The sequence below is a fragment of the Melopsittacus undulatus genome, chromosome 14 (genome assembly GCF_012275295.1).
Source record: "Melopsittacus undulatus isolate bMelUnd1 chromosome 14, bMelUnd1.mat.Z, whole genome shotgun sequence".
In the NCBI taxonomy this organism is placed as follows: Eukaryota; Metazoa; Chordata; class Aves; order Psittaciformes; family Psittaculidae; genus Melopsittacus; species Melopsittacus undulatus.
Window position 1 is genome coordinate 5,023,549 of NC_047540.1, and position 14,735 is coordinate 5,038,283.

The 14,735-nt window shown below is 50.0% G+C and overlaps 2 protein-coding genes across 3 annotated transcripts in view; one reads left to right on the forward strand and one right to left on the reverse strand.

Moving 5' to 3' along the window:
* Positions 1-447: 447 nt before the first annotated feature.
* EVA1B (eva-1 homolog B) lies at positions 448-2,716 on the forward strand. The gene is made up of 3 exons (XM_034069223.1): positions 448-513; positions 1,473-1,583; positions 1,654-2,716. The coding sequence occupies exons 2-3, from the start codon at positions 1,517-1,519 to the stop codon at positions 2,091-2,093; spliced, it is 507 nt and encodes a 168-aa protein (XP_033925114.1). The 5' UTR covers positions 448-513; positions 1,473-1,516; the 3' UTR covers positions 2,094-2,716.
* Positions 2,717-4,989: 2,273 nt separating this feature from the next.
* Positions 4,990-14,735, reverse strand: part of THRAP3 (thyroid hormone receptor associated protein 3) — a 29,105-nt gene continuing 19,359 nt past the window's right edge. For both annotated transcript variants that reach the window (XM_031043256.2, XM_031043257.2), the window contains exons 6-13: positions 13,059-13,799; positions 12,136-12,308; positions 11,654-11,765; positions 11,291-11,375; positions 8,777-8,961; positions 7,997-8,189; positions 7,339-7,488; positions 4,990-6,489 (exon numbers count right to left, since the gene is read on the reverse strand). In XM_031043256.2, coding sequence (XP_030899116.2) covers positions 6,268-6,489; positions 7,339-7,488; positions 7,997-8,189; positions 8,777-8,961; positions 11,291-11,375; positions 11,654-11,765; positions 12,136-12,308; positions 13,059-13,799 — 1,861 coding nt within the window. In that variant the 3' untranslated portion in view covers positions 4,990-6,267. The remainder of the gene's footprint in view (positions 6,490-7,338; positions 7,489-7,996; positions 8,190-8,776; positions 8,962-11,290; positions 11,376-11,653; positions 11,766-12,135; positions 12,309-13,058; positions 13,800-14,735) is intronic.

Consider the following 14,735-nt stretch of genomic DNA (forward strand, 5'->3'; position numbering starts at 1 on the left):
GCACAGGTCAGAGGGGGCCCATGGGGACTCCTGCACCCTTTGCTGGGCCATAGGGCTGAACCCAGTGTAGTCACTGGGGTGCAGCCCCAGCAGCTCGGCTGTGTCCGAGGCTGCCATGAGCGGGGAGAGCCCTTTCCCTCTGCTGCTCCAGCACAGCAAAGGCCACTGGGGCTCCGATGGGTCCTGGATGCTGCTGCCCGGCCCTGGCTGCTCCACCGCAGCACCAACGAGCCTGGAAAGGACCCTTAAGGCCGAGTCCAGCCGGGCCAGGACCCTGCCCTGTCCCGCAGGGCTCCGAGGGTCGGGCCCGATCCTGCCGGGCTGGGTTCGGTGCTTCGGGCGGCTCCGAGCTCCGTGTCCCGGGGGAAGGGGACGCTCCCGGAGCGCCGGGGCTGCCATTGGCTCGGGCGGGGAGCGCTGACCGCCCGCAGCCTCCGAACCATTTCCTGTTGCTGCAGCGTTAACTCGGAGCAGACCCCGCTCCGCTTCCCCCGGTGCAGCCCCAGCGCTCCGGTGAGTACCGAACCCGCACGGGCCGGCCCGAGGGGTCCCAACCGCGTCCCGCAGCCCTCGGGGGGTCCTGGCTCTGCCCCGGGCCTCGCTCGGGGTGCTCCGGGGCTGGGGTGGGGAAAGGGGGCCCGGGATGAGCGGTCGGAGGTGGGGATGGGGACTTGGGGAGCTCGGGGCTGGGACCTCAGGGCTGAGCGCTCTGGGGCTGTGCCCAGGGTGGGATCCTGGGGTGATCCCGTTCCAGGGTTGGATCCTGGGGTGATCCCGTTCCAGGTTGGGATCCCGGCGCTCTCCTGCCCGGCTCCCCTGCCTGTCCCCGGCTTCCCTCACCCCCTGCGCCAGCCACAGCCCCGGACCCCCCCGGTCTGTGGCCAGGGGCACCCCATGGCCCTGGGGTCAGCTCTGCCCCATCGCTGGGCTCTGCCCCTCCAGCCCCAGAGCAGGACTGCGCAGCTCCCCTTGGGCCCCATTGCAGGGACAGGGGCTGGGGGGGCGGCTGCCCCATGGGGAGGGCACCAGGACCCCCTGGGGATGCTGGAGCCCGGGCTGTGGGCGGCGGGGCTGGGCTGGGAGGGCTGCTGATGTGTCAGCTCCTGCCTCCTTCCTGCCGCTCGGGCCGGGGCTGCTCCGGCTCCTGCCCTGCCCCGGGGGCCGCAGCAGGGACCGGGATGTGAGCTCCGTGCTCCGGCTCCCGTGTGCCCGTGGGCTCCGGGCCGAGGATCCGCCGGTGCCGGAGGAGCCACGTCCGTCCTGGCCCCGCAGGAAGGGCGAGGGGCAGCGGAGCCGGATGGCTCCGGTTCGGCATCATTGGGGTACAGCCTTGGATGGAGCAGCCTGGACCTGGGACCGTCCCCTCGGTGATGCCCATTGGGGTCCCCCATGGTCGCACTCGGGCACGGTCCTGAACGGGACAAGGAGCTCGGGGGTCCCCAGCAGGGACCATTCAGCCCCTGTGTCCGCAGATGCGGAGCAAGCACCACCCCTGAGACCCTGAAGCCGGCGCAGGATGGAGAGCCGCCGACGGGACATGGAGCTGCTGAGCAACAGCATGGCCGCGTACGCACACATCCGAGGTGAGGACACGTCCGGGGGGCACTGGGACCCTCATGGACCAGTCCCACATCCCCTGTGCTCACCCCACAGCCAACCCCGAGAGCTTCGGGCTCTACTTCGTGGTGGGCGTCTGCTTCGGGCTGGTGCTGACCCTGTGCCTGCTGGTGCTGCGCCTGTCCTGCGGGCCCCCCCCGCGCCGCCCCGGCCACCTCCGTGATGAGGATGAGGATGAGGATGAAGACGATGATGATGATGAGGATGAGGAGGACACCATTGACCGCGCAGCGTCCGAGTCTCTGCTGCCGGTGACCGAGATCCCATTGGAGCCCCACGGGCCTGGGGATGGGGCTGCAGCCATCGACGTGTTCACGTCGGCAGAGGAGCTGGAGCAGGCTCAGCGCCTGGAGCAGCGGGAGCGCATCCTGCGCGAGATCTGGCGCAATGGGCAGCCCGACATCCTGGGCACCGGCACCATGGGCACCATGGGCACCATGGGCACCGGCACCATCGGCCGCAGCCACTACTACTGACCCGGGGGTGCTGTGGGGCAGGAGGCTGAGGGGGGGGCTGCTCCCTGCCCCTGCCATGGAGCCCTCACCCCCCCCCTTGATGCACTTTGAGCCATTGGTACGACCGCGGGCCCGGGACCTGCAGGGATGGGGACAAGGACAGAGCCATCCCGTGGGTCACATCCGGACGCTCCCATGTAAGCTTTGGGGGTGCTGCCCCACAACACGGTGCTGTTCTCCCCCCCCCGGGGTCAGTGTGGTGTTGGGGGGGTCGGGGGGGGGTTCAGCCGCTGCCTTCCCAAACCGAAGCCTTTCCCATGACCCAACTGGAGTTATCCGGATCCTTTCCGGCACCGCCCTGGGCCTGACCCTTGCGGATGTTTCCCTATGGGGCTCCCCAGGGATGTGGGGCTGCTCCCCACGGGGTTGGGTCACATCCTGCCCCTTCCCCCGGTGCTGTCCCTGCCCCACAGGGGCCCCTCTCCCCCCTCCCCAGCCCCCTATATAAATAGCTCCTTCCCAGGCTGGTCTCGCCGGCAGGATCCAGATGTTTTCCAGATGTTCTCCCAGCCCCACGTCGGTGGCTGGAGGCCAGGATGGGATGGGGCTGGGATGGGAAATGGTGCAGGAGACGGAGGAAGAGGAAGAGGAGGAGGAGGAGGAGGAGGCACTGCCCAGCCCTGTGCTGCAATGGGCCCCATTCCATGGTGGGATCTTTGTGCTGTGATGGGTGTCCTCTGCCCACCCCATAGGGACCCTGCAGCCCACAGCAGACCCCTCTGTGGGTACCCAGCTCTCTGTATCCAGAGCTCTTTATTCCAAGCACTGTCCCAGTGCTGTGGGGCCGTTGTCCGGGGTCCGGGGTGAGCATCCTGCCCCCAACCAGTGCAGAGCAGGCTCAGCACCTGCCCCAACCCACCTCACACCGTGGGGCTGCCCAATGGGGCACTGAGGCTGCTGGGGCTTGGTGCCCACCTTGTCTGGACTGAAGGGACTCTGCATCCCAGGGTGGCATCAATGGCTTCAGCTGATGGAGACGCGCTGGGTGAGGATGGGGCCGTGGCACCAAACCGAGGGCTTTGGCACCGTGGAGCCCACCAAGGGACTGGGTCCATCCACACGAGCCCTGCGTGGCCTTGGCCACTGGGGAAGAGCCGTCTCCGGTGCTGGCACTGCCGGTGCCAACACTGCCGGTGGCAGCACTGCCGGTGCCAACAGTGCCGGTGCCAGCACTGCCGGTGCCAGCCCCCAAGCCCTGGGTGCTGCAGGGCAGGTGTCAGCACCAGGGCCCTGCCTCGGGGTGCCCCTGTCCCCATGGGTGACATCCCCATGGATGCAGCTCACGGGGTCCTCCCCACACCCCCCCCAGTCATGGCACCAGCCCTGCCTGCAGGATGGGTGCAGCTCACGGTGCCCAGCACCCAGCACTGCTCCCATGGCACATCCCTACCTGAGCTGCACCAGGACCCAGCACCGTGGGCAGGGCTGTGGAGCGGAGCAGCCTCAGGGCTCATCCGGAGCCTCAGTGGAGGGGAAGTGAAACCCAAACCATAGAGGGGCCGAAGCCACAGCCCGAGGGCACCACAGGGTCCCTGTGCTGAGCACAGGAGCTCAGCACCCTTGGGTCAGGTGGGTTCGGTAGCGGTGGGACCAGCACCAGGGTGCTGAGGAGCAGGTGCTGCCCATCCCTGGGTTCCCGGCTGGGAAGTGGGGGCACAGCACCAGGCACCCAGCACCAGGCTCCTTCTCTCCAGCTGGCTCCAGGGCTTGAACAGGCTGAAACTTAGCTTAAAGGGTTCAGAATGGACGAGGGAGGTGCTGCTGCTTTCATGCTGCTTGTGTAAGTTAGAACTGGTTCAGTGAGGCAGGTTTAGGCAGAATTAACCTCTTTTAGTGACCTGGACTTCATAGTCTAGAACTTGGGTTTGAGTGGCAGCATCCCCAAGGCTCTAAGTGATGGTTTAGTGGTGGCCTCGGCCGTGCTGGGGTAATGGGCTTGATGATCTCAAGTCTTTTCCAACCTACTTGATTCTATGTATTCACATGAAGGGGAAGCACGAACCGTTAACCCACATCCCTGTCTCAACTGCTCTTGGCCAACACCATTGACCAAGGCCAGGCAGGAACTCTTCCCTTACCACCCAGGCACCCACCATGGAGGCCACATGCTCAGCAAGGACCAATCTTCCTTTGAGGGAGCAGCAATGGAAAAGCATCTCCTGCCCAGTGCCAGCAAAGGCAATGGCCTTACCCTAACCAGGGTTTAGTGCTGGTGTAAAACCACCTACAGTCGTGCTCTTGTGTGTGGATGGAGCCATCAGTCCTGCTCAGGTGTGAAGGCCCTGAAGGCAGCAGAGCCTGGATATAGGAGCTGGGGCTGTCACCTCCTCTTCCCCTCATACAATCACAGCAACCACAGGCTAAAAGCTCCAGTAAGTGTTTAAAAGCCAGGAGTAAGCTGGTTTTAGCCACTCATTTAAGAGCAAGAGGCCATGGGTGGAACACATACCCCATGGGTGCAGGGACAGGGTTGAGTCACCATCCCTGGAGGTTATTTACACATGGAGATGTGGCACTTACGGACATGGTTTAGTGATGGACAGGGCAAGGTTAACAGTTGGATTCAACAACCTTAAAGGTCTCTTTGAACCCAAGTAATGCTTGTGCTGCGAGGGCAGTTTTGGTACCTGTATTCCTGGCCTGGATACCCACATAAACCAGGAGTCACCTTGGGCCCTGCTCCAGGAGGCACCAGTTGCACACAGGGGAACCCCACAGGCCCCAGGCTCAGCTTCCTCTTCCAGGCTGCTCCCTGGCCCATTTTCCCTTGCAGGATGCTCCTGGTTCAAAGCTTCCCTTCCCAGCAGCTGCCCAAGGGGATGTGGTTGTGAACACAGCAGACACACAGAACAAAGAGTTACACCTACTACTCCTTTTATTGTGTTTTATTTGCATAAACAAACTGGAGGGCTTTGCTAAACAGGAACTGTTCAAGTCAAAACAAACCAAACTCTATTGGTGTGTGCGGGGACAAGAGCACAGCAATCCATGGGGAGGGAAGGCAGGGAGGGAGAGCGGTGCCTACACACAGCGTGGGTGCATGGCCATGCCTCTCCTGCTCCGAGGCACTCATCCAGCCCCAGAGCTGCTCACAAACTCCTTCAGAGCACAGGGAAGTGGGAGATAGAAAGAACACCCCAGTCCCAGCCACCCTCAGCCAGCACAGGAGGGACTTCGGTTCTGTCGTCTTTTTGGTTTTTGTTTTATATAAAAAGATTAATAAAAAATATTGAAAAAATTCTCATCTCCTTTTGTATTTTTAACCCAGAATTCCAAAGTTTCTTAGAAAACTGTGGTACCTTGGAAAGAGCATCGAGTTCACAACCAGCTGCAGAGAGGACACACAAAATGCCTACAAGCGGTTCGGGGCTCCAGCACACACCAGGCCTAACAGTGTACACAGACAGTGGTGAGAAGTAGGGTGTCAGGTTTTTCTCTTTAAACCATGCTAATTTTGTTAACTTTCAACAGAAAAGGAAAACATTTTCTTTTTTTTTGCTTTTTAAAGGCCCCAAAACTCAACAATTACATAAAAAAAGGTTTAAAAAAGAAAAGTCATCGGAGTTTGGTCCCAAGGAGTTAACATTTAGATGTTTATTCACATGCTTCATTGTTTTCTTATTGAGAAGAACCAAAAAGAGTTTCCAAAATTATCATTTCATTGGTGTCACTACAGAAAGGCCCTAAAGTAAAGTATGGATTTAAAAAACTGAATACACAATAGGGGGGAAAACCCTTGCAGGGGTGAACGAACCCCAAGCAGAGCATTGCAATTTATAAAAGAGAACCCAAAATGTCAAGACTACCGGGGCAGGATGGGCACAAACCAAACTCCACTTTGCCTTCTAAGCCTGTTAGCAGAAAAGTAACCGACCATTCAATAAGGTCACAGGTGAGAGGAAAATCTCTGATCTCAGCCCGTACTTGACCTTACTCAGTCCAGAAGGGAAGTCTTTGGGAAGATAACTCCAGGAGTGGATCCGAGCATAAATGATTGGTCAGTTTAGTCCACGCTTAAGGGAGGCTGAACTCTGGAAATGTGGTTAACATCGGGGTTGTTTCCGAGCTCCTCTCCAGGGCTCTGCTCAGCACATCAGGATCAATCCAGCCCTGAAGCCTTCCCAGGGCCCTGCAGCTACTCGGTCGTCGCCTGCGAGTTGTCCTTTTCCTCCCTGTTTTCTGCTCCGCTCTCATCATCCTCAATCTCTCCTTCTTCTCCACTGAATTTATCATGGGCCCACTTGGGGCTGGTGCTTGACTTCCGGAACATGAAGCGGCCTCTGCCCCTGGGGAAGGCACCTCGGCCACGGCCACGGTTCACCCACTTGTCTGCGCCTTCGCCCTCGCGGTCATCGTGCTGCATGGGAGGAAGGCAATGAGAGCAGGGGAAACAGAACACTGCTCACTGTGGGACAGGGGAAACCCTGGCTGGGGACACAGAACCTGCAGCGTGGACCAGATCCCCATCTAAAGAGGAACATTAACTTGTCCAGGAGAGAAACGCATCAGATGGAGGAGGAATGCACTATCACTGCCCAGCCTCTGTGCATGGCAGCCTGTCCTTGCTGGCAGGAAGCCCTCTAGAGTATTTAGTTTAGTATATAGCTCTGCCTTCAATAACACTGGAGAAAAACACAGTAAAACCCATGAAGGTTTTCTTGTTTGGAGTACGAGACTGAAATACTGCGTTATCTAATGAGAAGATCGGGGATCTCAGGAACCCCAAATCAGGAAGAGACAAAATGAGTTTGTGTCTGTTTGAAACTACCCCTCTTTCTAAGAACACAGTCACACAGAACCCCCCAGACTAATGCCCCTTAGCAAGGCAGGCTGCTGTCACCAGGAAGGAAAAGGAGCAGTACTAACCCACCCAGGAAGCTGGACACTATATGGTGATAGAACCACCAAGAAACAGAGGCCATCTGCAACACAGACTAACATTCCAGCTGCATTTCCCACAGCCCTCTGAAACACATACTCTCTAACGAGCCTTTAGGATTTCACTTAATGGCAAACCACTCTACAATGAACAGAAAGAAGTTCTCTTTAGTCCTAAGCCACAAGCTTCTTATGGAGTGTCTCACGAAGCCTTACCCTGGGGGACCAGACAATTTAAGGACAGCTGGCACTTCCACCTCTCAAACATTTAAGACCAGATATACCTTGAGCATACGTACGTGTTTCAGTACTTAAGACAACTACATACCAAGTAGTACTTCTTGCTCTTCGGTGTGTACTCTGGATCCCACTCCTCATCTCTGCTTCTCTTCTGGAAGTCATTGTTGCCACCACTGTTGCTGTTATTGTTGCCTGAAAAGTTGCCTCTGCCCCATCCTCTCCCTCTTGCACGGAATTGCTGCAACAGCAAAACACAAAAGCAAAGTAAAATGGTTGCAGTGGCAATGCCCTCCCACCCCCAGAGAGCTTCCAGGGCTACCAGAAGGTACCTCGTCACTTCTCTACCATCCAAGAGCACCTTTAACCCATCATTAAAGTAAGAGGTCAGTATATTTTAGGGTTTTCTACATCATCTGATCACACAGTGCAGCACAGTTGCTATAAAGCTGATTAAGATCATGTAGAGGCATTTCCAGAGCGCTCAGCAATTCCTAATCCACAAAAGCTTCCAGGCTTCATTTTGCTCCATACATCTTGAGTTCAACTGCCCAGACTATATTCTCAGCACCCTGGTTTGTGCTCGAGACCCAGAGCAATCATATTTGGCTCAGCATCCACAACCAGACAATGTCTTTGGGCTTTCTCCTTCATGGTATGCTTTGACTGTGAAAGAGCAAAGCACAAAAGCGACTTTTTGATCACTTTGGGAATTGATACCAGGGTGTGGGGGAGTGGAGAACACTTACAAAGGTCCCTCTAGCTCTTCCTCGTTCATTGGGTCCAGGGAATTCTTTAGTCCCGAGTCGGGACTTGTCAAAGCCTGTGGTGCTTTCCTCTCTCTCCTCAGTCTCCTCGGGATATTCCTCTGCTTTGACTGAATGAGAGGACCACGAAGACGATGAACTGGATCTGGATCTCTCACGTACCCTTCGGTGCTTCCTGTTTCAGTGACATGAAATGGAGGTGAGTGGGACACCGACAAGCTCAATAACACTGTTGTGTCTTGCTTGCTACAGAACTGTTTCTTTATCACTATCAGTGCAATGTTTTCCTTTTCCTACTCCAAAAAGGAACAGCTACAGTAAGAGCTCAGGATCAGCCAAACCACACAGCTCTAACAGAACCCAAGTTTTCTCCATAAAGAACTTGTTGCTTGGAAGGTGTTTATGTGACCTACCATGAGCTAAGCATGCACCTTCAGTTTTAGTCAAACAAAACAATTAAGTGAATAGAGAAGAATTTAATCAACATTAAAGCAAAGTCATTTAAATGTGGCTGTTCTCTACAGCAGGAACAAGAAAGAAGCAACTCACCCATTCCAACACATGGAGCCTTCTCATTTACCTTAACAATTATTTAGTGTTTCAGACAGATATAATGCTATCAAGAAGACAAGCAGAGGGATAATTCATGCCACTGGAGCAGTTATGTCAATAGGTGCACAAGTGTATGTACACGATGTCATCTCCAGCCTTAACAGCAGAAACATGAAAGGCAGAAGGAAATGGTTTAGGTTTCCTACATACTTTTTCTTTGAGCCTTTGTGACTTTTCTCCGTTTTCTCAGCTGATCTTTCCCTTGAGTGACTTGAATCCCTCGAGTCCACCGATTCTCTGGATTTATCACGTTTAAGATCTCTTTCCTTATGTTTTTTACGGCGCTCAATATCAAGGCGCAGGTCAACAGGGTCATCCTTATACTTCCCTTCAGCCTACAAATGCAGGGAAGAGGGGAGAGTTTAATACAGAGGTTTACAGTGTTCTAGATCAGCACCATTACTTTGCTATTGACTGCACAGACTTCTGGAGAACAGGATTTTATCTGAGTACTAATCAATATTCCATTTTAAAATGTAAAATAATGCACTACTGGATTCTCATTTGTCAGACTGCAATTTTCCTTCTGCTTTCTAAGAGCTTTAACTTTTATTCTCCTCTTTTAAACAGCATTAGAACAAATAGCCTGATAATAGGGAAGCCAGAAACACAAAGCTGACACTTATTGTACACCACAGCCAGTGAGAGATGAGAACTTGGAAATTCAACTGACTATGTATCAGAAGTACAGCATGTGAAGTGTCTAACAGCCTGTGGGTGTTACTGAACAGCAGCATGCTCCCTGTCCTGCTGACAGACATCACCTAGCAGGGTGGAAGGGATTTGAATCACCACATCTGGAGGCAATCCTTAAGAAGCTGTTTGCTGCTTGGAGATACCAAAAATCATGATTACTGATCAAAGCATATGAGATGGAGGCCACTGAAATGGAGCAGCCAGGTTCAAGTGGGTGAATGCCAACATCCCACTGGGATGTAGCCTTTAATACAACTATCAATTTAGTGTGTGGCAGCTGTCACCTAGAGCCCTTCTTCCCCCTTGACTGGAAGGCACCATGTGAAAGATGCCAAGAAGTCAATGCAGATGGAGGTATGCATTCCTCCACACAATCCTGCAAGTTTGCTAATGCGAGCTGACCCTGGTGTTTCACAAAGCAAAAAGCAATCAGGTGTATGAAAAACACCCCACAAACAGCTTTGTTTTTTCTTTACAGTGTCAATTAAAAAAGATCTGGTAACAATAGCTTTGAGTTCTGTTGAAATTCCCACTTAAATAATGGATTAAGATAGCTTCTTTGCAAAATGAGAAGTTGCGTTACCTGCATACACTTAAGACCAGTGGCACCTGGATGAGATTCTGCTGACTGCACACACAAGAGCAGCAAACTGACAGAGGCTGTGGTTCTGACAAACATTTAACAGCAGCAGTGTGTCTGCAGGAAGCCTGCACAGACGTTGCTATCAACAACATAGAGCCTTCAGGGTTTGCTACCTCATTCACACAATGCTAATCTTGGGAACTGTATGACTTTAAATGCAACATACATCATATTAATTGTCTTGAATTAAATACAAAAGGATTAGTAATTCTCTAGCTATGAAAATTTTACTTACATGAGTTTCTAAACACTTTTTTGTTTAAATAAATATGTCAAATAACGCAGGAGTGAGAGCAGGCGTTTTGTTTTGGTATTTTGCTCTTCTACTTTCCCCAGGCAAAGAGCTTTTATTTCTACTCTGAGAATAAAACTGCTCCCAACACGATGGATGACAGATAAGTGACAAAATCAGCAGCAGCTCCCTTATGTGGTACAGCAAACACCTATTTGGGTTTGTGAGGGCACGTCTGTTTCACGGAAGGCTGGCGAGCTGTTTGGAAACCACGTTTATAATACACTCTGCCAAGCTGATGCTCAGAGTTCAGGCCCATCAAATCCATCTCACCATCGTCCATGTCAAGCCACAAGTGTGTTTGGAAAAAAATATGAAACAAATATGAAACAAGTAAGGTTTCAGCAGGACTGGTTAAAATCTCTTCAATGTAAATATGTATGAAGGTGAATAAACAAAGGTTAAAATCCCAAACATTTTATGTGAAGCCATTTTTATGACTGTTTACAGCGAGTGCAATGGCTTAACATTCATCTATTCAGAAAAGCTAATACACTCAATTCCAAATGGTCTGGCTCTACTCAAACAAGTGCTGAATGTTAAAGTAACAGCAATCAACAGCAACGGTACAGTAAGTTGTTAGAACAAAATTCATCATCTGCTTAATAGTGTATTCGGCTTAGATAAGTACTTAGTTTTACTTTCCTCTCTTTGACATGCATGTCTGTTTGAAAACATGGTTGGAAATATTGCATGTATACAATTGATTTAATCATACTTACAAGCAGAAAAATATCACAAAAAGTTTCTTCTCTCATCATGGGCACTTGTTCCAAAAATCCTCTCTTTTTTTCTCTCAAGCTCACCTCAATTGACTTTGGGGTCATTTACCATAGTCTAACCACTTCACAAAGGTTGTTGATACATTTTTATTAAAAATTAACCCTTTGTAGTTCATTTTTAGAATTATGCCCATCCTTAAAAGAAAAACACAAACTTAAGTAGAGAGTAATTTAAACAAAAACATCACTGTTAAGTTCATGCCCAATGCACTCATTTTGTTGAATTAAACTAGTCAAGAGTAACAGTTCACCTTGAAGCCAGAATCTCGGGAGCTTTTTGATTCCTCTTGAGAGAATCCATGTTTTCTAAAAGTACTGGGAGATATATCTATCCTCCTAAAATGTAAAGAAAGGACACAGATATAATCTTGACCACAGGAAGTATCCAAAGATTTCGGAGCAAATGGCATTTAAACCAGACCAATGTTTCCAGAGGTACATGAAACTGCCCATATTTTTCCCCCTTTTCTTTTCCCCCTGAAGTTATATAGTTATATACATACATACTATATACTATATATAGTATATATATATGTATATATATATACTTGAATTACTCCAGAGTTTAAGAGCACAAAATCTGAAATACCCCAAAATGTTAAGCCAGCACCAACCTGTGGATTTCAGGGCTCTTTTTGTTTTTAGCTGCATCTTGTTCCATTCCTTTCTTTAGATATTTGGTAAAGCGTTCATTCAGTGTCATTCCTGAAGACCCAAAGTGATGCTCTGTTGGGGGTGTGAGTGAACAATGCCAAAATATTAGTCCCATTTTGGTAAAAAGACAAAGCACATTAGTCCTACACCTTGGTCAGATTCGAGGCAGGAAACATGAAGCACTGCTGAAGGAGCTCTCACTAATGCTGCTGGCAAATCTCAGTCTTGAAATGAACCATTTCCTCGAGTCACAGGTAAAACTAAGAATGCCTCTTCTGCCTCTCCAGAAGACAAGTGTACAATCAGGCTGCTATCCTCACCTATGGCATGTCTGCTGGAAACCAACTCTTTGGGCATTAACTATAGTGCATAAAACTCATTTATTTGATTGAACAAAGGAGGTGCAAACATTCAGCTGAGGTCACATGGACTTCTCACTTACCTCTTACATGATGGACTATAGTCACTATATGCTGAGCAAACAGTTCAGAAAGACTTCGCTGGGACTGAGCAGACTGAATATGATGGAAAATGGAACGGAATTCCTGCTCTTTCTTGTTGCTGTGCACAAGGTCACGACACAGCTTGCGTTCCTGAGCCAGGATGCCACTTGGACTGGAAAAGAAAGAACAAACCACATGAAATACAAGAACAGGGTAAAAGGGAAGCAGTGTAAGATGATTAATGTTTCCCGAGTTGGAAGCTGACTGCATTATTTTATGTTGTCTTATGAAGGCACATCAGGCCTTAAATAGCACATGCAGGACTTACTTAAACATCTCTAAAATACATTGGTCTGACTTACTGGGGTAATTCAGGTCCCTTGTTATTCTGTATGGAGTGCAGGTATGAATCCCTGACATCCTGGGAAATAGATTTACCTCTAACATCCCATCTAGCATTCCTGTCTCAAGATCTCTGGAAGCAATGCTGAAGTGGCTCTCAGAGTTTCAGTACCACTATGTTGAGAATATGAGTAGTTAAACACACTCCAGAGAATCAGTATCAGTTAAGCAGCACTGTAACCTTACTGTACCACTAAGCTTCTAGCAGCAAGAAGACACAGAGTACCTAACTCCTTCCTGAAGCTGACACAGAAGCATTTATGTTGTAGAAGACATTAGGAAAAGCCCTTTAACCCCCGTGCTCCACTTTCACCATCTGCAAACTGGTAACCCCTGTAACCTCCCACCACGAAATAAAAGGGTCACACAAGTCATATAATGCCAGGGAAAAAAAATCAGCTCTATCTCTAAAACATGCAAATTGTGACACAATATTATTCAGCCTTCCTCACACTTGGCAAGCCTATGAGGATCTCAGGAAGAGAAACAGGACAACACTGCTATTCGGAGCTGTACTTACCGTGCAAGGTCTTCATCAAAGGAATCCATTCGAATATTGACCTGGGCCTCACGGGTGATAGAAAAGGAAGATTTACTAGGAGTCAGCCCTTCTACTTTGGAGCCTGGTTTCTCCTTCACCTCAGAAGTCTTCCTTGGTGGGGGGGAAGAACTTTTCTCCTGGCTTGATTTGTAAGTGGTCACTCTGAAATTCTTCTCAGGAACAAAGCCCCTGTGACCTGATTCTGCTCTCTTGGATGCTGCTCTCTCCTCTTTCTTTGATCGTTCTGAATAGCTTTCCTCCTCCAGTTCATCAGGTTTCCTCTGCTTCTCTTTTCCAGGTGGCAAGAACACCACACCTTCCCATTTTCCCGATCTCTCCTCCTCTTGATTTTTACTCGAAGTTGCCACAACTTTAGACATAAATTTGGGCTCTTCCTCAAATTCCGAATCTTTTCGGCCCTTTGCCTTGTCTTTCTTTTCCTGATCATCTGTTTCCTCTTTGCCATAATGGCCTTCCTTGTGGAACTCCGGGGCCTTTGGCTTGTCAAAGTCATCCCGGAACTTGTAGCGTTTGGGCGACTGGCTGCCGCGATATCCCTTCTCCGAGTCGGCTTTGGATGTATAGGAGTCAGATTTTGCCTTTCCATCTGCTGATCCCACCTCAGAGAAACTCCCTTTTTCTTTATTTTTTTCTTTTTCAACATTTGTTACTTTCTGCTCTTTGTCTTTCCCATTCTCAGGCTTCTGCTCTTCCAGGTACCTGTTCATAAGACAGACATTTAAGTAGAACTCTTATTAAAAAGAGATCACAGAGGTTCATTCTTCAGTTGAAAGCAGTCAAATTTTAGAGCACACCAAGCTATGCATGGACAGAAAGCTGTGTCTAGGCCCTAAAATACTTAAAAGATAACACAGATTTACTCAGCCTGGATTTAGACTTCTAGTTCTCAATAAATTCAGCAAATGTACAAGAAAATGGATATGCAGAACTGGTGAGATGAGGCTTAAGAACAAATAACAGACATCTTACCCACAGAGTCAGTTGAAGGAAAATAGTAACATCTTACCCAATCGGTTTATTTACTTACAAACCTGGTTCAGGAGAACAACACATCAAAACTTTCAAACTGGGCTGTTCTGCTTTAAACAACACACTGGAAATAAAAGCCTCAAAAGCTACTTCAAATTTTGGATGCAAGTTTCATAGGTAAGCTAAATATTTCCTGACAGACTGTAAATACAAATAAAAGCAAAAAGGTTAACAAAGGAGAATATGTATTCTGCTTGGAGAAGACAAAACACTCGTACTGAGAACAACAGGTTAAAGCATCAGAACTGTGTTTTAAAGCACTCATGAGGAAACAGAAGCCCTCAGACATTAGTTCAGTGCTTTGGAAAGCCCAAACAAGAGTTACAGCTTTCCCCCCCCCCCTTTCTTTTTCAGTTTCAGGCATCTTTGATATAGAATCAGTTCAAAATAACTTCCAAAATAGTAAAAGCTTTAAAAGCACTTGTGAATGTTACCACATCTTCTAAAACCAAGTGTTGCACATGAATGTGCAGTGGATTAACCAGGCAAACCAACATGGGAAGCTTCTCTATGGAAGGATGTCTTAATAAGCTTGGTGCTTTAACCCACAACCACAGGCACAAACTTCAACTACACCTGCCTTAGGTTGCTTTGCACCGGGACATG